General features: G+C 37.4%; 1 protein-coding gene across 7 annotated transcripts in view; it reads left to right on the forward strand.

Moving 5' to 3' along the window:
• TUT7 (terminal uridylyl transferase 7) overlaps positions 1–20,536 on the forward strand; it is a 57,310-nt gene extending 36,774 nt beyond the window's left edge. For 5 of the 7 annotated variants that reach the window (XM_070431399.1, XM_070431396.1, XM_070431401.1 and 2 more), the window contains exons 20-29: positions 327–440; positions 787–864; positions 1,483–1,660; positions 3,316–3,363; positions 3,443–3,534; positions 5,475–5,590; positions 7,059–7,384; positions 9,449–9,525; positions 9,917–9,980; positions 19,359–20,536. In XM_070431399.1, the coding sequence (XP_070287500.1) occupies positions 327–440; positions 787–864; positions 1,483–1,660; positions 3,316–3,363; positions 3,443–3,534; positions 5,475–5,590; positions 7,059–7,384; positions 9,449–9,525; positions 9,917–9,980; positions 19,359–19,426 (1,161 nt within the window). In that variant the 3' untranslated portion in view covers positions 19,427–20,536. The remainder of the gene's footprint in view (positions 1–326; positions 441–786; positions 865–1,482; positions 1,661–3,315; positions 3,364–3,442; positions 3,535–5,474; positions 5,591–7,058; positions 7,385–9,448; positions 9,526–9,916; positions 9,981–19,358) is intronic. The other 2 variants (XM_070431403.1, XM_070431402.1) reach the window with 2 other exon arrangements.
• Positions 20,537–25,091: the final 4,555 nt, after the last annotated feature.

Genomic DNA, 25,091 nt, shown 5'->3' on the forward strand with positions numbered 1-25,091 from the left:
TTTTTTTTTTTTTAAGACTAGCCATGTCAAAAGCTTCTTTTAACTATTTGGGAAGCCCTACTCAGCAAGCTAAAATTTTGTCTTAAATTTTACATGATTATCTGATCTTGCTGTGACTGATTGTTCCACTGCTTTGTTGGGTTCTTTGTTTTATTTGGGGTTTTGTTTTTTTCTTATTTGGTTTTGTTGGCATATTTTAGCATTTGAAAATGTAATTTTTATATTAATGCCCTGTAGAAGCACTTACTTTTAGTGATAATAGAATAGCTGCAAGCAGAAAACATTGGTAATCTTTCCTTTGTGATCTTCATTTTCCTTCCCTCCAGATGTGTGATATTGGTGATGCATCCAGAGGCAGCTTATCTTCATATGCATACACACTTATGGTGCTATATTTTCTCCAGCAGAGGAAACCACCAGTCATTCCTGTCCTTCAAGAGGTATTAATAAAGTAAATTCTATTTCTTATCTGTAAAGCTGGGTGATATTTTGAGCCTTCTTCCTTCTCAAAAATTCTGTGGTTCTGGCCCAGCCAGCATGGCTCAGTGCTTGAGCATTAATCTATGAATCAGGAGGTCATGGTTTGATTCCCGGTCAGTGATTCCCTGTCATCACTGATGTTTCTATCTCTCTCTCTTCCTCTCTCCCTTTCTCTCTGAAATCAATTAAAATATATTTTTGAAAAATTCTCTGGTTCTATAGTTAAAATTTTAACAATTTTTCTAAAGTTTTGTATCAGTGCATTAAGTTTGTAATCCATACTAATAGTTTAAAAATTAATTGCAGATATACAAAGGTGAAAAGAAACCTGAAATATTTGTTGATGGCTGGAATATTTATTTTTTTGATCAAATAGATGAACTGGTACGTATTTTAATAGTAAAGATTTTTTTCTTACATCCGTGACTAATAGTTAGCTATACTATGTGTAGTATAGATAGATGGTCAACAACTATATTATCATTTGCTATATTTATTTATATTATGATAGTAAAAACAAAACAACAAAAACAAAAAAACTAGCATATACAGATGTTTCCTTTGAAGTTGAAAACATTTTTAAGCCAGGTGAGTTTTTAGGGACTATATCCAAGTTCTTTAATGCCTAATAATTTCAAATAATTTGGTAGTTTTTTCCAAATAAATGAATATTTGCTCTGTAATTTCTGTACATAACTTGGAAAGACTTATAATTATCACCAAGGCTCTTGAAGTTTATTTCAAGATTCTTCAACTAGCATGCATTCTGAGGTTTGACATTAAAAACCCTGAGCTCTCCCTATCCCAAGTCATAGGGTGAAGATTAATAAACTCAGGTAGGTGGTATTTTAAAATGTAAAAGAAGTTATGTAATTACATATTTTGTGTATTTAAACTGTAGTTAATTAGAAATAAGCCCATATTTACTTCATAAGATACAAGTGAATATTGACATTAACACTACTATAGGGCATGATATCCCTTGTTTTCTTCTCTTTCTAGCCCACCTATTGGCCAGAATATGGAAGTAATACAGAATCTGTTGGGCAGCTCTGGCTGGGACTTCTTCGTTTCTACACAGAGGACTTTGATTTTAAAGAACATGTTATTAGCATCAGAAGAAAAAGTCTGCTTACAACTTTTAAGAAACAGTGGACCTCAAAATACATTGTTATTGAAGGTACAAATAAGATCAAAACTTAAAGTTGCATAGAATGTAGAGTTTGAATTAAGAGGGCATTGTTCTTCATCTCTCCAGGAGGGCAGCCCGGAGCCACTGATTAGGGTGTGCAGTGCACCATTCCGGTACTGCCTGCGTCAGGTGGAGGCATCTGTTTCCCACCTGAACACTTACTTTTAAATGATTGATGCCTTTATGTGGATCCTCTCACATTATGTCTTTGGTCACCGTGACAGATCTTTTATTATCATTGAACACTTAGTAGACATAAGCCAGCTTCAAAATAAATGACTTTTAAAACCTTCCTAATAAGAGTGAATTTTCAACATCTTTATTTGCTATTAATGGAGGGTTTTTACCTATCAGGAGTCATATCACCTAAATAATGTGTTACTCTAGGTGAGCAACTTTCAACCTTTTTCATCTCATGGCACACATAAACTAATTACTAAAATTCTGCACACACCAAAAAATATATTTTTGTGTCGATTTGGCAAAAAAAAAAAAAATTGGTATAATTTTGACTCATTCACATCAAATGGCTATTGTGCTGGCTGTTGTCATATTTTTATTTGACAGTCTAAGGGAAAAGAGGTCAGTCCCCCTGACTACGTCAAGTATCGCATGTTTTAAAATTCATGTGGCAACAAATGGGTTGAAAATCGCTGCTCTAGGTTAAACTTTTATCTACCTATTGATAGTCTTATAATGTGAAAATATATAAAATGGAATTCAAATCACAATGGGTTGATACCCCTCCAAAAGATTTTGGAATGGTTTTTGTTTTGTTGTGTTGTGTTTTTTGCTTTCTTGAATATGTTTTTAAGCATTTACAGGAAATAATTAAATTAAATATCTACACATTATGTTTCACTTATGAATTATCATGAGTGTAAATTTATTTTAAATCATTTATAAAGTATTTTGATTTAGAAAGCATGCTTTATCCCCATTTATTTTATGAACCAGTTTATTCAGATCCCACATACATCTTTGACATCAGCAGCTTTTGTATCCTTCCTACCACTTTCTGGATCATCTAACAAATAGTGTTCCAGAACACAACAGATATCCACTCATCTAAGATGTTTTGAGTGAAAATATTTAAGATCATATGGGAATTCTTATATGAAGCCTTTACTAGAAATTGAGATCCAAGTAGCTATTGCTATGTGTGTTTTAATTTATCACTTGAGTGCATTCTGTGATATCCATGATGAATTATTTTCTAAAGTGGTCTTTAAAAAGCTTATTAATTGGCGGGACCATTTAGTGCTAAAATGTTTTAAATATATTTGTGACCTCTATATACATTCAAAAACTAGCATTAAATAATGTCAGGCTAATGTTAGTCTTCTCCAAATAGTATTTTATTGTTCAAAATAAAGCAACTCTTCATAATGTGAAAGATTTTATAAGAATTCAAATATGAAGCAACACCCTCTTTTCTGATGGACACTTTTGAGAAAAAAACTTGCCTTGTAGTTGGGAATATATATTACTTAACTATATAACAAATTTGAAGATCATTAAGAAGGTAGTTATTTAATACTTTTAATAATGATAAATTATGTAACACTTGTTATATAAACCATTTATTGTATGAATAGTGGCATTTTCCATTTGATTATCTTATTCTCATTTTTTTTACTTAGATCCCTTTGATTTGAATCATAATCTTGGAGCTGGATTATCAAGGAAAAGTAAGTTAACTTTGTTTATAGATATTCATGTGATCTCTTTTTAATTCACCTACTTGAGCTCTTTTTCTTTTCTTTTTAGTGACCAATTTTATAATGAAAGCATTTATTAATGGTAGAAGAGTATTTGGTATTCCAGTCAAAGGATTTCCAAAGGACTACCCCTCCAAAATGGTAAGCATCTGTTGGACATAAAAAAAAATAAAAACAGCCGAACTGGTTTGGCTCAGTGGATAGAGCGCCGGCCTGCGGACTGAAAGGTCCCAGGTTCGATTCCGGTCAAGGGCATGTACCTGGGTTGCGGGCACATCCCCAGTAGGAGATGTGCAGGAGGCAGCTGGTCGATGTTTCTCTCTCATCGATGTTTCTAACTCTCTCTCCCTTCCTCTCTGTAAAAAATCAATAAAATATAAAAAAAAATAAAAAAAATAAAAACAATTCTGAAAGCCCATATTAAGCATTTAATTTGTACACATTACTTCAGTAATAACTTTAATATTCTGAATATCTGGTGAGTCTAGCCACCAAGATAAACAATTACAACACAAATCCCTCAAAACCCTTTCTAAAACATCCCTGCTTTTGGGGGCTTGCCTGAGGTGGGAATGGTGGGGTGGGGAGCGGGGGGTCAGTTGGAGAAAAGGGAGACATATGTAAAACTTTAGACAATAAATACATTTTTTAAAAAAATCCCTGCTCTGAGACAATTCATCAGAAGAATGGGGAAAAATAGCCAGAGGTGTAGTTTGGGTGGGAAGATTTATAATTTTGGTGCTGCTGCTTTTCCTTGGTAAGACATATAGGTGGCATTGCTGCACCACCAGCATTGAGCTCCATGCCAGTCTCAGCCAAGCCATTTGCACATGCCTAAGGGCATCCATATGAAGTCTAGACTTTCCTTTGTTTGTTTATTACTGTACTTGCAAAGAGTAATAAATCCCTTAATGGGACGGTGCTGCCTGTACTAGAACTGTCTGTTCTCATATAAACTAATGCTCAGGTTTCTATTGAGCCGCACTCATTAAAAACAAAATTGCATTATAAACATAACGTATTTCAGTTATTATTATTATCCTCACCCAAGGATATATTTTACTGATTTGGGGGGGGGGGGGGGCGGGGGAGGGAGACAAGGGGGAGAGAGAGAGAAACATTGATGTATGAGAAAAACATCTATTGGTTGCCTCCTGTCTGAGTATCGAACCTGAAACCCAGGTATGTGCCCTGACCAGGAATTGAACTGTCAACCCTTCAGTGCATGGGACGATGCTCCAATCAGCTGAGCTACACCAGCTAGAGCAGAGCTAGAGGGTTGTATTTTTAAAATAAAGTTATTATTTTTCTGCATTAATCTTCTGAATACACTTTTAATGAACCTTAACTGTTTTGTGTGTAGCAATATTCAGCATTTGATTACATGTGAACGTCTAGTTGTAGATATTGCTGTGGTAGTCTGTCAGTGCTTCTGAAACTTGTCCAAACATATCACCTGGGGATTTTGTTAAATGCAGATTCTGACTCAGGAGGACTTTGCATTTCTTACAAGCTCCCAGGTGATGCTGATGCTGCTGGTCCCCCACCTTCATTTCAGTGGTAAAGGGGCTAGAGTCCAGACCATTGTCTTTCCTTTCTTCTGATATTTCCCTTCAGAAACCACAATGAAATAAAACAACAACACATAGCCTCTTTATTTTTCTCTGTAATCTGTATATGCAAATCATGTTCCTCAATTCATTAGGTGTTAGCTTTTCTCTTTTTTTAGAGCAAGGAAACTTTTGTACCTGGACTCAGCTCCCTCCAAGTCCTGGGGCAGCTGACTTCTGGGCTATGTGATGCTCTTATATTTAGAATTGCTGGGGAAAAGCTACCTTTGTGGTTAAGGATAAACAGAGTGCTGTGTGATGAAAAGGATACATAAAATTGGAGTTTAGGTAAAATCCTGATTTAGACCTCATAATGGTTTTAGATTTGAAATTAACCAGTATAAATAATAGGTATTAAGTTAATGATAATGTTGATGTTGAGATATAAGATACCTGATTGCTGTCGGGTTAGTTTTTGTGTTTTGATCTCATAGTAATACTTCATATTTGTATATATTTATGTTTTTCTAGGAGTACTTTTTTGATCCAGATGTGCTAACTGAAGGACAGTTGGCCCCAAATGATAGATGTTGCCGAATTTGTGGGAAAATTGGACACTTCATGAAGGACTGTCCTTTGAGGAGAAAGTAAGTAAATGTTCAAAAGTGGTGGTTTTGATTTTATGCTCTTAATGTACCAGTTTTTAAATGAGGTTCTATTGTAACAGAAAATAAACTTTTAGGAAATTCAGCAGTTCTCAGGTAAATTTAAGGTTTTTTTTTAATGAAAATGAGGTGATTTAAAATATGGCCTTACATACAGATAATGAGAATTGACTCCAGTGTAACGGCGACAGTCTCTCAGGCCTGGTCCCTTTTCCTAATATTGGTCATGGCCCTAATCATTACTCAGTCATCTGGTTATCGCCCTCTCCAGTTGGGATGGAAGAGAAAAGAGGAAACTAAAATTCTTCCCTTTTACAGCAGTGAGAAGTTCAGAATCATTTCAGTCAATGAAAAGTAAAATTGGTTCCTTCAGGATGTCAATTACACTTCTAATGTACAGTAACAGGCGTGCCATGTTGGGATTGGGACTCACTGACAGTGTCTCGGACTATAAGACCCTTTCACTTGTACACAGTTTTACTTGTACGCCTTAATATTGCTATGGTGACCTACTCAGCTTGGTGACCATGCTTTCTGCTGTTTGCAGGAGGACAGAGGGACATGGTTTTGGATGCTCACTTTGAACATATTGTTTGGGGTGGTAGTGGTGCTTTTACTTGGATGATAATATGCTCATTTAAAAACAGGTTATCATCTCCCTGGCTGGTGTTACTCAGTGCTTAGAGCATCGGCCCTGGGACCAAAGGGTCATGGGTTTGATACCCAGTCAAAGTCATGTACCTGGGTAGCAGGTTGGATCCTTGGCCCTTGTCGGGACGTGTATGGGTGGCAACCAATAATGTGTCTCTCTCACATTGATGTTTCTCTCTCCTCCCACTTTCCACTCTCTAAAAATCAATGGGAAAAATATATTTGGGTAAGGATTAACCAAAAACAAACAACAACAAAAATAAAACAGGTCATCATCTGAAATTTAAGGCTCTTATTTAGTACATTTTTTTTTTTACTCAAGTAATATAGTCACTGGTCATGGGCAAGAAAAAAAATGATTTTAATATTTTAAGACCCTAAATCTCCTTATAACCATCACTTGCTTGTGAACCTATTTCCTTCTGGTCCCTTTTCTAGGCATGTGAATGAATGTATTTAAAGTTTCACATCTCAAATTTCCAGTGTCTAGTAAAGAATGCTAAGCAGGCCAGAAAGGTTCTAAAAAAATTATCCCAAGGACAAGTTTCATTACATCAATATCAAGGAGTTCCACTAATTGGTTTTAGAGCACTGGAGTAATTGTGAAAATAAAAAGGAAAAATACCCTTAAGCCCTGAGGTTGCTTCTTAGTAGAAAAAAATAGATTTAAGTTTGTTAAATTCTGGGGTTGCCCTTTAATGCCTTCTGTTTCTCATTATTTCCTAAACCTGGAATTGTCTTATTTTGTTAGAATTCTGTTTGGATTTTTTTCCTACCAGTATGATATCATTTTCTACAGAGTGAGGCGACGGCGAGATCAGGAAGATACCCCAAACCAAAGATACCCTGAGAACAAGGACAAAAGAAGCAAAGATGACAAAGAAGTTCAAAACAAGTGTGCAGAGAGGGAGGTGTCCTCAAAAGAGGAGAAGCCCGTGCAGTACACGCCTCAGAAAGCCAAGCCGGTGAAGGCAGTTGTCGATCTGGGGAGAGAGAAGATGCTCAGGCCGTTGGCGGAAAAGTGGAAGAGACAGGATGACAAAGACTTGAGAGAAAAACGTTGTTTTATTTGTGGACGAGAGGGGCACATTAAAAAGGAATGCCCACAGTTCAAAGGCTCTCCAGGTATGCACCCCAGTCACACTTTGATGTTCCCAATCACATCTCAAGGGAAATCCTTTTAGAGTTTTGTTCTATTTATTTCTTTAACAAATCTAATGACTCAAAAATATTTTTTTTTAAGAAAGTGAGATTCCCTCTCCTCCTTTAATTCTTATCTCATGTAAGTCTTAAACACTTAATTCCTTGTTTTATTTAGAAGCTTATGAAAGTAATTTGGTTGACTTTTTAAATAAGATTATCAATAAAATGAAAACCTGGTCATTCCCAGTACCTAAAAAATGTAGCCTAAGTGACCATAAGACAAACTGTAACTTGAGCTTCGCTACTCAGTGTGGGCACTTTTGAAGTTAAAGCACTGCCCAGCCATGGAGGAGGCGTCAGGTAGTCTCAGGATGCCAAACTGTGTGTTCACTGAGCCACATGTATTTCTATTTAAATACATAACATGCACATGCGTGGAAAAGGGACTATAAGGAAATAGGTTATACAGTTAATAGTGGTTCTAACTGCAGAGGAGAATTAAGGAGGGGTTTGTCTTTGGATTTTATCATTGAAATACTTTTCTGCAATAAGTATGACGATTATGATGAGGAAAAACATAAGTCAGTAGTTCAAAATCATCCATTATCTTGCCTCTTTAAGTTGTTGGATCTGAATTGACACATTATCTTAAATGGCTCAAATATTTAAGGTACCTTTTTGACAGACTAGTAAGAGTAAGGGTGCCTTTGTATATATATAAGCAGTTTATACACTTTCACTTTTTTTAGAACAAATCTGTGAATGTGGATGAAATATGGTTAGTTTAGAAAAGAGACTCTAAGACATAATTTTTTTTATTAAAATAGTAACCCTATTTCTGTCCTCAACTGTATATGTTTGTGAACAGCATACAAAAGTTAGCACTGCTGATAGTTTCCTTAAGGTGTTCATTCCAGTGTTTATTGTTCCTGGAACACTAATAACCTCTTCCCCAGTTCATTAAATCAGCAATATGGTGTCTCTTTCTTTTTTGTCTCTTTCTTTTTAAAACAGGAAACTTATAGATCACCTGTACTTTCTTTTTCCAAAAAGAAGCTTTATATGAAAAGGAGTATATTTTTAAATTAATTATTGATTTTAAAATAGGACTTAAAACATTTATGAAAGATACACCTTGCCCTGCTTCTAAAGAACTCAAACTCAAGCTCTTTTGCCCTAATGTGGGACAAATGCCAGAATAACATGATTTTCTTTTATATGAGATAAATATAATTATGAGAATTCAAAATAATAGCAATAACTAACATTCACTGAGTGCTTAATATAGACCAGGCACTATTTTAACTACATGGGTAAGTTCTTGTAATTTTCACCACAACCCCATCAAATGTAGTATTATTGATATCCCCAGTTTACAGATGAGGAAACTGTAAACAGTGTAGATGAGATGTAATAAAGTTTTACCACAGTTATTTTTGTAGGCCACCATTCAGAGGAACTCAAGGTCTGTGTTACTAATAGCTGAAACACATTGTCATTGTGTTCCTTTTTGGTACAACGGAGTGGTGAAGGAATGCCCCTGTGGTCCCCAGCATGGATGGATTGCTTCTTTTTAGCTAGAAGCAAGTTTTAAGTTGTCTAATAGTGAAGCTCTCAAAACAATTAGAGCAGTGATTCTGTCAGGCTGTGACAGCAGCAGATCAGAGGGGAAGGGGATATCGCGGCGGGGGCAGGAGGGTGGTGTATAATCCAACCAAAGCAGAAGCATTAGTCTTGGTTACTTCAGAATGCAGTATGTACAGTTTAAGTCAAGTAGTCATATTATAAAAGTAAAATAAGAAGGGAAGAGTGGGCTGGAGTGTGGTGAATTTTTTCCAGTTGCAATGAAAAATAATTAGCTGCTGCTTCCTATCTAAGAGTTCTGCTGCTCCCTCTCATTTCTGCAAATACATTATTATTTTGTCCACGCAATATATTCAGTAGAGCTTCTGTCATATCAGCAGACAAGCTTTCTGTGCAAGTTTGAAAACAGGGCTACTGCTTTCCATTTAAAGTAGGAACAAAAAGTGCCGATTTCTTTCTTAGGTATGTTTAAATCACATTGGGTATGTGGATCCCCTTCTTCATCTAGTACTTTGAGACCAACTGAAACATTTGTTCAGGTAAACCTAGCTCAAACCTAAGCAAGAAGGCCTTCCAGCATCTGTCTAGTCAGCAAACCTTTACTGGGTGCTAGCAGCTCTGTGCCAGGTCCTCAAGGTGTGCCGGGTCCTCGAGGTGCTGGGCAGGCCCTGGCCCTCACTCCTTCCTTCTGGCTAACCCCCCGGCTCCCTCCCTCTGCCCTCAGCACAGTGTGGTGAGGAGGCTTGCTGTGCCCGGGATGGCAGGGCGTGCTTTAAGGATCCCTGCATATGTGTCTCGCTTTTCAGTAACTTGCAAAATTCTGCCACCCACATGCCTAATTTCAGCTCTCCTTGGATATGGTTACAGTTTTAAAGCTCTTTCAGATGCTATTCCTTTCAATTTTGTAAACCAGTGTATTTCATTTTTTAGGCAGTGCTTTTACATGAAGACAAAAAGAAACAAAAAGCAACTATATTTTTGAGTCCCCAGTCAGGTATGTGGGTTGAAAACAACAAATGTGTGTTATTTTACTTACTGCATAGTTACCACATGCCTTTTGAGACACTTCTTTTGAGTAAGTGGTTTTAACAGGGATTGGACATCAGAATCACTTGGGGAACTTTTAAAAATACAGTTACCCTGCCCCTCCTTCATCTCCTAAATCAGATTCTTCAAGGATTAGGCTTGGGCCTGTGTATTTTTTTAATTTTATAGGTGATTCTTATACCATCCCTGAGAAGGAACCATAGTCTTGAATTATTTGTTCCTCTTCCATGCTTTTTGTTTCTGCTTTGAAATTGCCACTGTGTTGTCAACAGTGTAATCTCTTCATGGAGATTATTCACTGCACCAAAGTAAGGAAAGAAATTAATTATTGATCTGAACTCCACTCTCTCTCTCTCACTAAGTCATTTATTCATTCCTTCAGCAAATATTTAAGGCCCACACCCACCCACTGAGGATACAGCAAAGCCCCTTCTCTCATTCTAGTCAGAGGAGATACATAAACATTTCATGTGGTGACAGGTGCTAAGAAATATAAAGCAGGAAAGGGGAAACAGAATGTTGGAGAGGGAGGTAGCCTTTCTTATAAAGTAACTTTTAAATTTAAGCAAAGAATCAAGAAAGGGGCAAGTCAGTGAGAAATTGGAGTTCGACTGTTACAGCAGAACCAAAAACAGTTTTTGTCCTCCTGGGTCACTGAGTGGAATGAGCAGGAGAGGGTGGTAAGAGGTGAGGTCAGGGTAGATGGGTCTGGATTCTGTAGCACCTATCGATGACATTAAGTGAGGACTTTTACTGTATTTTGAAGGTGGCATCTTCAAACATAATTTTTGAGGGTTGGATGACAAAGTATAAATCAAGATGCCACTATGATATTTGGCCTGAGCAACCAGAAGAATAGAGGTTGAATTTTCTGCTTGGAGAGCATATTGGACGGAGAAAGAGAGTTTAGTTTTAGAAACCTAAGTTTAAGAAACTGACTAGATATCTACGTAGAGATGCCAAGTAGCCAATTGGATATACATCCTGGCCTTTAGAGCAGGAGATATAAATTTTAATATCAGTGTAATTGTACTTAGGCCTGGGTCTGAGTGAGATCACCTAGAAAGTAAATGCAGATAGAAAAGAAAAGCATTCAGATGCTCAGGTGGAAAATAAAGGAGACAGAAAAAATGGTCAATGAGAGAGCAGAAGCAGCAATAGAGCTGGGTCCTGCCCTAACCGGTTTGGCTCAGTGGATAGAGCATCGGCCTTCGGACTGAAGGGTCCCAGGTTCGGTTCCGGTCAAAGGCATATACCTTGGTTGCGGGCACATCCCCAGTAGGGGGTGTGCAGGAGGCAGCTGATATTTCTCTCTCATCGATGTTTCTAACTCTCTATCCCTCTCCCTTCCTCTCTGTAAAAAATCAATAAAATATATTTTTTTAAAGAGAGAGAGAGAGAGAGCGAGAGCTGGGTCCTGGAATTCAAATGGAGGAAGTTCCTCAAAGAGAAGGGAATTGTGTGAGTTGCTGCTCATAGGTCTGCTGCAGCTGTAGACTGAGAATTAAGCACTGGACTTGGCAATGCAGAAGTCACTGGTGACTTTGGAAAGAGCTGTTTCTTTGGCATGCAAGGGAGAAAAACCTGATTACCAGGAGTTCTGGTGAGAAATGCTGGGAGAGGAATTGTAGGCAACGTGACTTCAGCTGTGGGCACAAGGTGTCAGGTCCCCGGGTCTATGGACAGGTGCTGAAAGGGAGGGGACACTGGAAGGCTCTGCAGGCCTTTTCCTGGAGTTTCAATAGTGCTTTTGAGTCTTGAAACAGAAGGGAGGAAATTGAAGCAGAAAAGAAAAATAAAGTAACTTTAACATACTAGCTTTTTCAGCTTTTTTGGTACAAAAGGATGAAACTATAAATTTGATGCAAACATTCTGACTTCTGGCCTGTTGATATCCTTAGTAACTTTGCTTAAAAGTGCCGGTCAGTCTTTCACCGCTCCCCTTTCCTCTCTCCTCTCTCCCTCTCTCATCTTGTCCAATAAAGTCGTTTTAAAGGAGGGAAATTATATAAGCATGTATAGTCTTTTGAACTTGATTGTATAATTTATGAGAAAATTTGGAAATTTTAAAACTTCATTAATGTAACCTGACATTTTCGTATGTCATGTCAACCCACATTTTGTATGCTCAGTTTGTACATATCATATTATTGCTAATGCCTGTGTTAGTTACAGAGTGTGAAGGGGCTAAGCCAGTGGTTCTCAACCTTCTGGCCCTTTAAATACAGTTCCTCATGTTGTGACCCAACCATAAAATTATTTCCGTTGCTACTTCATAACTGTAATGTTGCTACTGTTATGAATCGTAATGTAAATATCTGATTTGCAGGATGGTTTTAGGCGACCCCTGTGAAAGGGTCGTTCGACCGCCAAAGGGGTCGTGACCCACAGGTTGAGAACCGCTGGACTCTAAGCTATCTCCCATAAATGTCAGTTATGGAGAAGTAGCACTCTCAGATCCTCAGCAGCCTCCTAAATCCTGCAGTAAAGAGAGCTCTTCCCTGGTCCACCAGCTGGTGCCAGGGCACAGTGATCTCACCTGGGAAGGCTAAGAAAGCTCCAGCGAGGAATGTTTGGTTATCTCTACTTTGAATATTAACAGGAGAAAAGTGCCAAGGTCAATTATCTCATATAAAATAATCTAAAAAGAAATAGGCATTTATTTTTATGATCTGTGAACTTGACTGGTGGTGGGTTTTTTAATAGCGTCAGACCTTTTTACAATCAAAATTTCAAAAGCATGGGGATTGAGGTTGACATACAGAGTGAGGTCAGATGATTCAAAGAGAAGCACAAAGCTTCAAAGAATTGCCACCCTTACCCAAAAGGGGACTGGAATGCGTGAAAGGTAAAGACACAGGAGGCTCAGTGAGAAAATTTAGGAGCAGCTGTTTGCTGAGAAGGTTTTGTAACTGTTCTCCGTAGAATGCATGGACTTATAAACCAAAAAAATACTACTGAAAACCCCCAAAATCAAATAGAAGTGAAATGAGAATAGAGCCTATTGTGAGATGATTTGATTGACAATGAGAGCAGCCATGAAAGAAGGATAAGGAAGTTGACAGGCTGTCCCTGGAAGCAACTTTGATTCAACAAATGAAAGCTGTGGGAAACAGACTCAACCACAGTTAGGGGTTGTTCTCATAGATCCTCTGGGTTTGAGGGTCACAAGGTTAGCATATGGAAACAAGCCAAGAGTTGTTTATACAAGGGTCAGCCCTGAACAAACATTTCCAGAACATGTTACATAGGAAAAATACTGATTCTTGCTTAGTTTAGATGTCCTTTTGGCCAAAGATGAAATGTCTTAAGAATATCAGCTCTGCAATCAGATTGCATGGTATATTTTCTAGCTTTGTAATCTTGAAACACCTACTTAGCCTCCACTTGCCTCAGTTTTCTTATCTGTTCTAAGGGATAATAATAAGAGTAATACCTGACTTGTAGGGATGTTGAGAAATCCATGTCAAAGCACTTAGAGCAGCGCCTGCAGACAGCAAGAACAGAGCAGAGGTTTGTGGTGGGTGGTGATTCATTGGTATTTCTGCAGGGCTATGTCAACATTGCTCCTGCTAAAGGCTTTACACATCTTGAAAGTAGAATTTTATTATAATTTTTTTAAGTGCTGGAGGAATACAGATGTTAGACATTATAAAAATGGCATTACTGATTGGCAATAAGTTAGGATTTCTGTAATTATCTTCTAAGTAAGAAAATGACACTTATAAATCTTTTGAGCAACTGTAAAACTTAAATTTACTACAGAAAAAAAAATTAATGTAATGCCAGAAAAAAAAAAATAACAGTTATAGGTAGCTAAAATCTATCCTTTCCAAAAAAAATAAACTCTTCAAGTAAGTATATGACAGCTGTTAAGACTGTCAAACATATCCATGATAAACTTACCCAAATTATATATGTTGTTATGAATGTGAAATGTCTCAATTATATGTAGTGTTATATTTCCCCAAAGCTCTTCCTTCTCACCAGAGCCTGTTGATGGACAGCCACTGCTCTTGCACATTAGCTGTGTTGACCTTGGGCAAGAGGTTAGCTTCTCTGAGTTCCAGATGTCTCATGTATAAAATTGCAGTAGCACCATTTATCTCTCTAGGTGCTGAGAAGATGCACCCAGATTATAGTAAGCACTCAGCCACATTCCCTGTCCTCTCCTAATACCTGCCTCCATTCTTTTTTTCTTCTTTTTTTAATATATTTTTATTGATTTCAGAGAGGAAGGGAGAGGAAGAGAGAAAGAGAAAAACATCAATAATGAGAGAGACTCATTGATTGGCTGCCTCCTGCACACCCCATACTGGGGATCAAACCCGCAACCCGGGCATGTGCCCTGACCGAGAATCCAACTGTGACCTCCTGGATCATAGGTTCACATTTAACCACTGAGCCACGCCAGCCGGGCCATTCTTTTCCATATGGCTACATACAGTTCTTACCTCCTAAACTAGATAGTATTGAATAGAAAATGTCATGAATTTCCTTGCTCTTCGTTGTTATTTCCCTCCCCCGCATACACACAGACAACACAATGCCTTAGATGTTCTGTAAATTGTATTGATTAGAGGTATACTCACTTTGAAGGAACAATAGAGTGTGGAATGGCTAAGAACATGAGCTTTTAAAGTCAGACATACTTGAGTTTGAAATCCAGCCCAACTATTTACTGGCTGTGTCACCTCAGCAAGTTTTGAACCTCTCTCTGCCTCAGTTTCCTTATCAATTAATTGGAACTAGCACCTTACAGGGCAATAAGGATTAATTTCATATATGTAAAGCCCATAGCACAGTATCGGGCACATACCACTCAATAAATTATCACTGTTCTTATTACTGTAATTAACAGGAAATACCAACCTTGCTGTAATTTATCTTACAGGACAAATTTCTTAATAAGAGTATTTGGAAATTAGAGAATCGTGGTTATAAACTGACTTTTTTGCTTATTCAGTCTGTGAATCTCAAGAACCTAATATATTTCTGATCCTTAATCCTCCCCCATTTTTTAAAGGAAATTACTTTTCTAAAGGAACTATCTGTTTCTTCATGTATTCCACTTTAATCCCATGGTTTGAAATCTTAAAAATTAAAGATGCTGTAAATAGATTAATGGGTATCTTTTCTCCCTCATGATGATGTGTACTTATATAACTTTTTTCTTTTTAATATATATTTATTGATTTCAGAAAAGAAGGGAGAGGGACATAGAGAGACAGAAACATCAATGATGAGAGAGAATCATTAATGGGCTGCCTCCTGCACACCCCACGCAGGGGATCGAACCTGCAACCCAGGCAGGTGCCCTGACTGGGAATCGAACCGTGACCTCCTGGTTCATAGGTCGACACTCAACCTCTGAGCCATTCCAACATTTTTTGAAACAGTATAGGAAGATCTTACTATTCATGAATGTAAATCATCCTTTTTGATATCCGGTATTCTTGATATTCCAGTATATCGCTATATTATTATTTCTTTAATCATTCCTGATTAATGGACTGTTTTCAAATATATGATATATCAATGTCTTCAAAACATTATTTGATTACATACTCTCACAAAATTTTGAAAGTTCATATGTCTCCTTTATGTTTTTAAGTTGATGTCTAAGTTTTTCATCATAGCTGCAAAGCTTTTGTAATTTCTGGGGGTGGAGGGGATAATAAATACTAACATAAAATACTTCTTTTAAATCAGCCTTAAATGTATGTATCAAATGAAATATAAATATTATTGCAGAAACTTTACATCATTTCCTTTTTTTCCTTGAATACCTTTGTTTCACTTCCACAGAATTTTCTATTAAGACTGGAGGCCCAATGCACGAATTCGTGCATGGTCGGGGGTGGGGGGGGGTGTGGGAGGGGAGCCAATTGGGGGCTGGGCTGGCTGGGGGAGGGGCCGCAAGTGGTTGGCTGGCCAGCCCTGCCCCCCTGGTCAAACTCCCAGTCAAGGGGACAATTTGCATATTAGGCTTTTATATAGGTTGATATATTTTTATCATACAGTTCAAGCATTTTATTGATCAGCCTATCATACTTACCTGAAATAAAAATATTTATGTAAATTGGAATTTTAAGCTTTTTCTTAAGTCTCAAAGCAGAATTTTCTTCTAAGTTGTTTTTACAACCATTAGAACAATGATTGATCAAAGAAAATGTTACAAATTTGGATTTAAAATTACTTTTTATGTTTACATACTGAAAATGACTGTTATTTAATGAATAGATGGGATTTTTCCCAGTGCATTTATCTATCTATGGACCAATACTACTTATTGCAGGAATGAAAACAGTGTTCTTTATCATTACTATCTCTAATTTTTGTTTTTTGTTTTTATGGTTGGTAAATATTGAGAAAACTTAGTAGTCTTTATGATAGCAAATTAAAAATAATATAAATTCTTTTAAGAGTTTGGGAATGGAAAATGTATTACAACAATGATTCTTTTTTTTTTTTTAACACATTCTATCGATTTTTTACAGAGAGGAAGGGAGAGAGACAGAGAGTTAGAAACATCGATGAGAGAGAAACACCAATCAGCTGCCTCCTGCACACTCCCCACTGGGGATGTGCCCGCAACCCAGGTACATGCCCCTGACCGGAATCGAACCCGGGACCCCTCAGTCCGCAGGCTGACGCTCTATCCACTGAGCCAAACCAGTTTCGGCCAACAATGACTCTTTATTTATCATTCATTAAATGACCAAAAATCACATAGTAATGTGATGTCAGAAATTATTCATGATGATCATCAGCTATTAATGTGACTTTACAAAAAACTAAAACTTTGGGGTTTTATTAGAAGCATTCACATTTATCACAAACCATCATTTTCTTCACCTCCCTACCTCCAGGTTTTTCCACTCCAGGGCATCATACCACATTAAGATTTGGATGGTTTTATATTATAGTGAAAGTAGGAGAAGAATTGTGAAAGGGAAGTTAGAAAGGAAAATTGGTGTGATTTCTAAGAACCTGCCCCAAGCCTTGGTCATGAAGGCATTCTCAGGAAGATTCAGATAGAAATTGAGAGGCTGCAAGCAATTCTCTTAACACCCCTTCCCCACTTGTCTTGTTAAGTCAGCTCAGAAATACATATACCCAAGTTTGAAGATCACTATGTATATAAAACCCTATAAAGGATATTTGTCTAGGTATATATCCTCAGGACAAATTCCCAGTTAGAATGATGAGTTGAGAAGTATGTACCTTTCAACAGTGGTACCAATAATGCCAATTTATGATTGGCAATCCCAGAGAGTCATTCACAACCTGTCTCCCACACCCTCACTTCATTGAGATACTTTTTTGTCAATCTACTTGAATTTCTATTATACCATTGAACTCAACATTTTTGTACATGTTTTCATTTGTATTTCTTCATGTTATATCTTTGCACTTTTTATTACAGTAGTCATCTTTGTTTTTAGTTCTTTCTACATAGAAATGCATTCATGCTTTGTCAAATGTGTTACAACATCCTTCACCACCTCCACCCTCAGTTTATTATTCTTTAAGCCTCATTTATGATTTGTTTTGCCATCCAGACATTTGTTTGCTTGTTTGTTTATTTTAGTAGTTTGATCTCAAGCCAACTTTCGGGTACTTTGAAGTCATGCTTACACAATTTATGAATTTCATGGTGTTCATTTATATTTTATTTCTATTAATTTTAAAGTATCGTCAGGTATGCTGAGATTTATGTTTATACTAGAGGTCCAGTGCACGAAATTCGTGCACAGGTGGGGTCCCTAGGGGCTGCCAGCTGCCAGCCGAGGCCTCCCTTGGTTCCACACTTCCCCCTGGTGGTCAGCGCACATCATAGCAAGCAATATAACTCTCAGTCAGTTGAACTCCCAAGGGGACACTTTGCATATTAGGCTTTTATATATATAGATATAGGAAGTTACATGTTTAGGTAATATATTAATAAAACTATTAGTACTACTAGAAAAGAATGGTTCTTAACACTTTGGGAAAAATATAAAAAGATACACATAATATAACAACTACCCATCTACTGGAGCAGTGATGGCGAACCTATGACACGCGTGTCAGAGGTGACACGCGAACTCATTTTTTTGGTTGATTTTTCTTTGTTAAATGGCATTTAAATATATAAAATAAATATCAAAAAAATAAATCTTTGTTTTACTATGGTTGCAAATATCAAAAAATTTCTATATGTGACATGGCACTAGAGTTAAGTTAGGGTTTTTCAAAATGCTGACACACCGAGCTCAATAGGTTTGCCATCACTACTAGAGAAATGGCATCATTTTTTTCACATTTCCAATCCTTTTTGATTAATTCTTACCCAAGGATATTTTCTCCATCTTGTTTCTTTTTTTTTGCCAGGAATTGAACCTGCAACCAAAGTACATGCCCTTGACTAGGAATCGAACCTATGACCCTAGGTGCTCAGGCCAACTTTCTAACCACTTAACCACACTGGCCAGCGCACATTTCCGATCTTTTTTTAAATAAAAGATTAAAATACTGAAAGTACCCTTTTACTACCACCCCCAGGTCCATTCTCTACCACCCCCAGGTCCATTCTCTAAGTCATGTCCCCCTCCATCCTGGAAGCATCCATTATTGTGAATTGAGGGCTCCTTCAATTCTTCATGAAAGCTCATACATATGTATCCTTTAACATATTACCCTTGGTGAATTTTTAAATTTACATGGCATCTTGCTGTATAAAATATTCTACAATCTGCTTTTTCATACCTATTTAACAAATGATTTTTAAATTTTAAACATATTGCTGTATTTTAAACATATTACTGTATATAAGTTTATGGTATTTTTTTTACAGTATTCCATCATATGAATACAGAATATTGTATATATCCATTACCTAGTACATGAGCATTAAATTGAGTCTGATTTTTTGCTGTTATAAACAGCACATTCTTGTGTGAATGTCCTTGAGTTTAGGTGAGAGATTCTATAGGGTGTGTGTGCTCAGAAGTCAAATTATTTAGGTTACAGCATATATTATTAACTGTTCTGTGGTGTGGTTTTAATTAGTAATCCTCATTTCTGAAACTATATTAAAATGATGTCACTCTAGCGACTTGTCTGCATTTAAAAAGACTTTGACTAGGCTTATGTTTAATAGATCATGTTTCATATGCTATAGACTTTATATCTAGCCTAATTACTTAATTCAAAACAAGTGACCATTTCCAGTGTGAAAAGTTTCCGTGAATAATTAGCAATAAGTAGTAATGTTACAGATTTTTTGATGAAGTGAGACTTATTTTATTTATGTTGGGTTTTGTTTCCTTCCCTCCTCTAGGTAGCCTTTCCAGTAAATATATGACTCAGGGAAAAGCCTCAGTGAAGAGGACCCAGCAGGAATCATGAGGGAAGGAAAATGCAGCGCTCTAAATGGCCACTCAGGCATTCCTAATCACTCTGAAAATTAGGTTCATTTTACAGGACTCAGCAGCATAGATCAGGCTTCAACTTAACATTTAAGGGAAATGTCAGATTTTTTTTAACTGAATGAAATTCATAATAAGGAAAAAAATTTTAATGTAGTCTTACCTACCACAAATCCTCATAGATTTAAGGATTTTAATAGAAAGCCATGGTGTGTGTATTTAAGCCAGGTTAAAAAAAAAAAAAAAAAAGTAACTATGGGCCAGTATTCAGTGAATACAATTTCATGGTTTTTAATTCTTTCAAATCACACTAAAATGGTGTGCTGATAAACCCCAAGAAATTAATCCTTTCTTTCCTATAAATCCCTTTTTTTGTTCTGAAGAGGGGAAATTATATTTATTGTTGTTTACTGAATCCTGTGTGAAAGTGTGTCAAATATATGTGAACTGCTACTACTGTATTTACCATTTCCAAACCTTATTTTATTGATATTTGTAGAAGAAGTGATAACATGAACATGATTACCTGTTTCTGTGAGTCTTCCATGGATGAGCAATGCCAATGAGGGGCTTTTGGTTTTTCCCTCTCTAATTTTAATTAAGTTGACATATATCTACTATGCTCCTAAAAATGAAGTGAGGAAAACAAGTAGTCCTGTTTGCTGCTAAAAACATTTTCAAAGGAAGAATGACAAAAGTGCTTTTTACTTTTTATGATATTCAGAAATTAGGGTGGAGAACTTCAAAAAAATCCCTGCAGATTAAAGAAGCCATCTCTGCCGATTATAAGTTTGCTTGGTGTCATTTTGGGTCTGACTGGAACCCTTATGGAACTGTTTCTGTAACTTCACAAGCCTTTCAAAAGTAGTACATGGTCAGAACTATGCTTCAGTTTGATTTTGAAATAAAAGCAAAATTTCGACCTGTAATTTTATCCACATCCCTTTCTAGTGAGAATCCTAACTTTTATGAGGAAACTAGATCCGGAGTCAGGGCAGTACAGATCTGAGCCTCTTTATCTCGTGCTCCCTTTACTTGTGCCTCTGCTGGTGTTCATTGACACCCACTGTGTGGCAAGCACTAGGAATGCACAAATAGGCACAGGTTTAGGAGAACAAATACGTAGAGGGAGGTACCAGAGGTTTTTTGCTGGGCATTCCTAGGTAGGGGAGATCTCAAAACATATACACCCATGGCCCTTCTTTTAAACAAATTACTTGAAAACATATTCCAGCTAAAGAAGAATCATATAAAATTAACTTCAGAATTGTGATAGAAATAGTGATCATTCCTTACTCAATTGGAATGAATACAAAACTTGTAAATTAAGTGAATTTTGCAACCTTGGCTAAAACTCTGCTCTACATGACTTTCCTCGGCTGCTGCTCCTCCGAGTTCCTCTCTTGCCTTCATGCATGGATGTCAGCTTGACTGGGCATACAGTTCTTGTCAGACTTTCTGTGGAAAGCCTATTGACACGGTTGTCTTCTGGCATGATAGCAGAAGTCTGAGGCCAGCCTGATTTTTATTCCCTTGCAGGTTTTATTTTTCTGCTTTGAAGCTTGTGTGTTTATTCCTGTATCTTTTGTGTCAGTGACTTTTGTCTGAACAAAACTGAATCCAATGTATCTCCCTACCCAAGTTTTTTTTATTGTTGTTTTTTTATCCTCACCCAAGGGTATTTTTTGTATTGATTTGAAAGAGAGAGAAAAAAACATCCAGCAATGCCTTCTGTACATGCCCCGAACTGGGATCCAAACCCTAGGTTTGTTCTCTGACCAGGAGTTGAACCCACACTTTTTGGTATATGGGATGACACTCCAACCAAGTGAGCAACCTAGCCAGAGCTTTTTTTAAAATATATATTTTTATTGATTTCAGAGAGGAAGGGAGAGGAAGAGAGAGATGGAAATATCAATGATAAGAGAGAGTCATTGATCAGCTGCCTCCTGCACGCCCCTACTGGGAATCGAGCCCACAACCCAGGCATGTGCCTTTGACCGGAATCAAACCCAGGACCCTTCAGTCTGCAGGCTGACGGTCTATCCACTGAGCCAAATTGGCTAGGGCTTAATCAATTTGAGAAAGTATCTGTTTTTAATTTTTTTTTCTCAAAAATCCTTTTGTCTTAATATTCCTCTCATCTTTTTCCTTCCTGCTAGGAAAACTTCTCAAATTTAACCTCCACATGACTAGCTTGATTTTTTTAGTGCCATTCTGCTGTTTGCTATTTCTAACTAAATTTTTTCATTTAACTTATTTTCTTGACTTACTCTCAACCACTTTCCATTTCCTCTCATTTTAGCTTAATTTCATTGTCTTCCTTTTCATAGAAACCATGTTTTCTTACATCCTTTTAAGGATATTGAAAGTTCCCTGCATTCTAGTCTGATTTCCAAAGTAGATTCCACCCAGTGTACTATGCTTTTAGTTTGGTTTTGAGCCCTCCCACTGGATCAGGGGGACAGTGGCCAGTATTTGCCAACAGACCTGGGCAGTGTTGCCCTAGGCTTTTTGCTTCCTTCATTTGGATGCCAGTGATAGCCCCTTCTCAACGCCCGTGGGGGACAGATACATCTGTTCCATATCACGTCCAGTTCCCTGAGCGTAGCTATCTTTTGAATGCAGCTGGCCTCTCTCTTAACAGGCTCTACAAATGCCCCACTCCTGGGGTTCTTTTCTCTTTCTCTCAGGAACAAACAAAAATATGAATTCCATTTTTATAACCCCAGTCAATACTTACAAATCTATTGCTCAGTGTGTACAGTATCAACAATGTGCCCAAAGATGTTATTTAATTGTTCTGAGATAACTTCAGTTTATTTTTTCATCTAAAAATGTATTTCACAAATGGTTCTGGGTTTTCTTAATATTTCTCAAGTGGGAAAATTTGTGGTAGATAGGTCAAAAGGGTTCATAGTGTTTCAGGCCAAAAAAAATTTTTTTTTTGAAAAGCAAATACGGAATTTAAGACCCCCCCCCCCCCCCGCCCCCCATAAAACTGTAAAAATGTGCTCCATGCTTTTTTCTTTGAAAGCAGGTGTGTATGGGCAGCAGTCAAGACTTGAGCAAACTTCACTGTGTGAAATTCTAGACTTAAAGGGGGTCTGGCTCTGCCAGTTTTCCAGCTAGGAGTGTGGCACTCCTCCTAACCTTTTGGCAGGTCCATTTCCCTGCATATAAAATGGAAATCATACCTGCCCTTCCACCGTGTGGTGAGGATCAAGTGAGGTCTTATTAGGAAAAGACATTTTTAAATGTCTAGAACCCTGAAACTAAATCCTGAGGTGCAATATTGAACATTTCCCTGTTGACATCTAAAAATGGTTACAGCTTGCAATCTCCTTTAACAGTTCCCACCCCACCTCATTTCCACATCACAGAACAGCTCCTGCTCTGAGATAAAGGAGTGCACATATTTCTTACTCACGAAAACTCTTTTAAATCCAATTTAAGGGACCTGCGCCAGTTTCAAATAACATTAGGTATTACTGAACCACCGACAAGTAGATTTTGTGATTTAGCACTTAACTTGCAAAACACCTAACCAAGTTAAAAACTAAGTAGTGTGTCTTAAAGGAAAGAAGGCTGTTCAATGTACCACAGGGTCCTGAATCAGAAGACTTAGAGCTAAAATTTAAAAATAGCGTGTGATGAATTATATTTAAAGCATTGCTTGTAAAATAGCTGCACCAACATTCCTGACCTATACAGCTCAAAGTTGTGAGGCTACTATGACACAGTGTGCTAAGGGTTCTTTTAAAAGCTGTAAAGTGCTACACAACTGTGTGATATTTTAGTAATTGATAAAAATGATAACAGGTAATCAATTTTTTTTACATTTTAAAAGGACTTATATTTTTTATTGATTGATCTTTAGAGAGAGGAGAAAGGAGAAACATTGATTTTTTTTTTCCTACTTGTTTATGCATTCATTGGTTGATTCTGGTAAGTGTCCTGACTTGGGATTGAACCCTGAAACCTTGGATATCTAGACAATGCTCTGAGTCACCTGGCCGGGGCCTTTTGTGGGGTTTTTTGTGTGTGTGTTTGTGTTTTTTTACATTATTAACTTCAGTTTTTCACAGCAAAATTGAGCAGAAAGTACAGTTTCCATAAGCCCGGACAAGCCAAACTTCCCCACTATCCACATTCTGCACCAGGGTAGGACATTTGTTACAACCCAAGAACCTACTAGTACAGGGACACACCATTATCACCCAAAATGCATAGGTTACATTGGAATTCATTTTTGATGTGGTACATTCTATGGATTTAGACAAATATATAACAGCCTGCATCCACCATTGTAGTGTCACACAGAATAGTTTCGAAATATATGGCATCTTTAAATATCCATTATTAATTAGCAACTTTACTGGGCACTGCAATGTGCCATGCACTCCTCTAAGGGCTTTTCGTTTGATCTTCACAATACCTGTAGGAGGAAGGACATGAGAAGTAAAATACCTTGTTCCTAAGTCACCCAACTACTATCACACCACACTTCTGTCTCCTAATCCCAGTTTCTTCTAAGTTTTGGAGGTTAGGGAAAAATAACTTACACTCTTATTGTCAGTGCAATTGCATTTCAGTACCAGGGAGAGGAAACTATTTAACAGGATTTCTAACCATTCCTGTAGGCCCTAGAGCAGTGGTTCTCAACCTGTGGGTCGCAACCCCTTTGGGAGTCAAACAACCCTTTCATAGGGGTCGCCTAAGACCATCGGAAAACACATATATAATTACATATTATTTTTGTGATTAATTACTATGCTTTAATTATGTTCAATTTGAAACAATGAAATTGAGGGTCACCACAACATGAGGAACTCTATTAAAGGGTCGTGGCATTAGGAAGGTTGAGAACCACTGCCCTAGAAAAAGCCTGTCAAACTCAAAGGCTAACACAGGCCAAATAAATAAGGTTTAAGTTTATGTGGGCTGCAAAAAAAACAAAAGCTTCAGTTTTCATAGAGACATAGGTTTATTTCAATAGAGACATGCTGAATACAAAGGGCTGAAATAAATGAGTAATTAACAAAATAATAGAACATTTTAATAAAAATTAATATTTTTTCTTGAACATTAACTTACCAGACACTGAATTACTGCATAAAATAATAAACGTAAGGTAAATAAACCTATTTTTCTTGTTCTTTAAACGCAAAATATTTCCTGTTGCACACACCAAACAAGTCAGTCCAAGACTAATGACGTGGCAATTGGCTGCTAAATATTCACTGCTAGTATTAGCAGAGAGAAATGGTGTGCCTGCACGTAAGGCACGTAAAGGAAATGAATGCAACACAATTATAATAATCAGTCATTAGCAAACATTGTAGTTCATTATTAATAACTAGAGGCCTGGTGCATGAATTCGTGCATGGGTGGGGTCCAGCCAGCCCACCCCAATGGGGGCCAATCAGGTTGGGCCAGCAGGGGGAGGGGCCACCCTCCCAATCGGGCCAGTTGGCTGGCCGCAGTGCACATCATAGTGACCAGTCATTCCGGCGTTCTAGTCACTTGGCTTTTATAGAGAGAGAGAGGCCTTCTTGCTGCTGGCCAGAGCCTTCCTTCATTCCATACCACCCCCTGGTGATCAGTGCACATCATAGTGAGTAATAGAACTCCTGAGAGGACAA

Source organism: Myotis yumanensis, unplaced genomic scaffold, assembly GCF_028538775.1.
Source record: "Myotis yumanensis isolate MYYU_CA2020_CCGP unplaced genomic scaffold, mMyoYum1.0.hap1 SCAF_12, whole genome shotgun sequence".
Lineage (NCBI taxonomy): Eukaryota > Metazoa > Chordata > Mammalia > Chiroptera > Vespertilionidae > Myotis > Myotis yumanensis.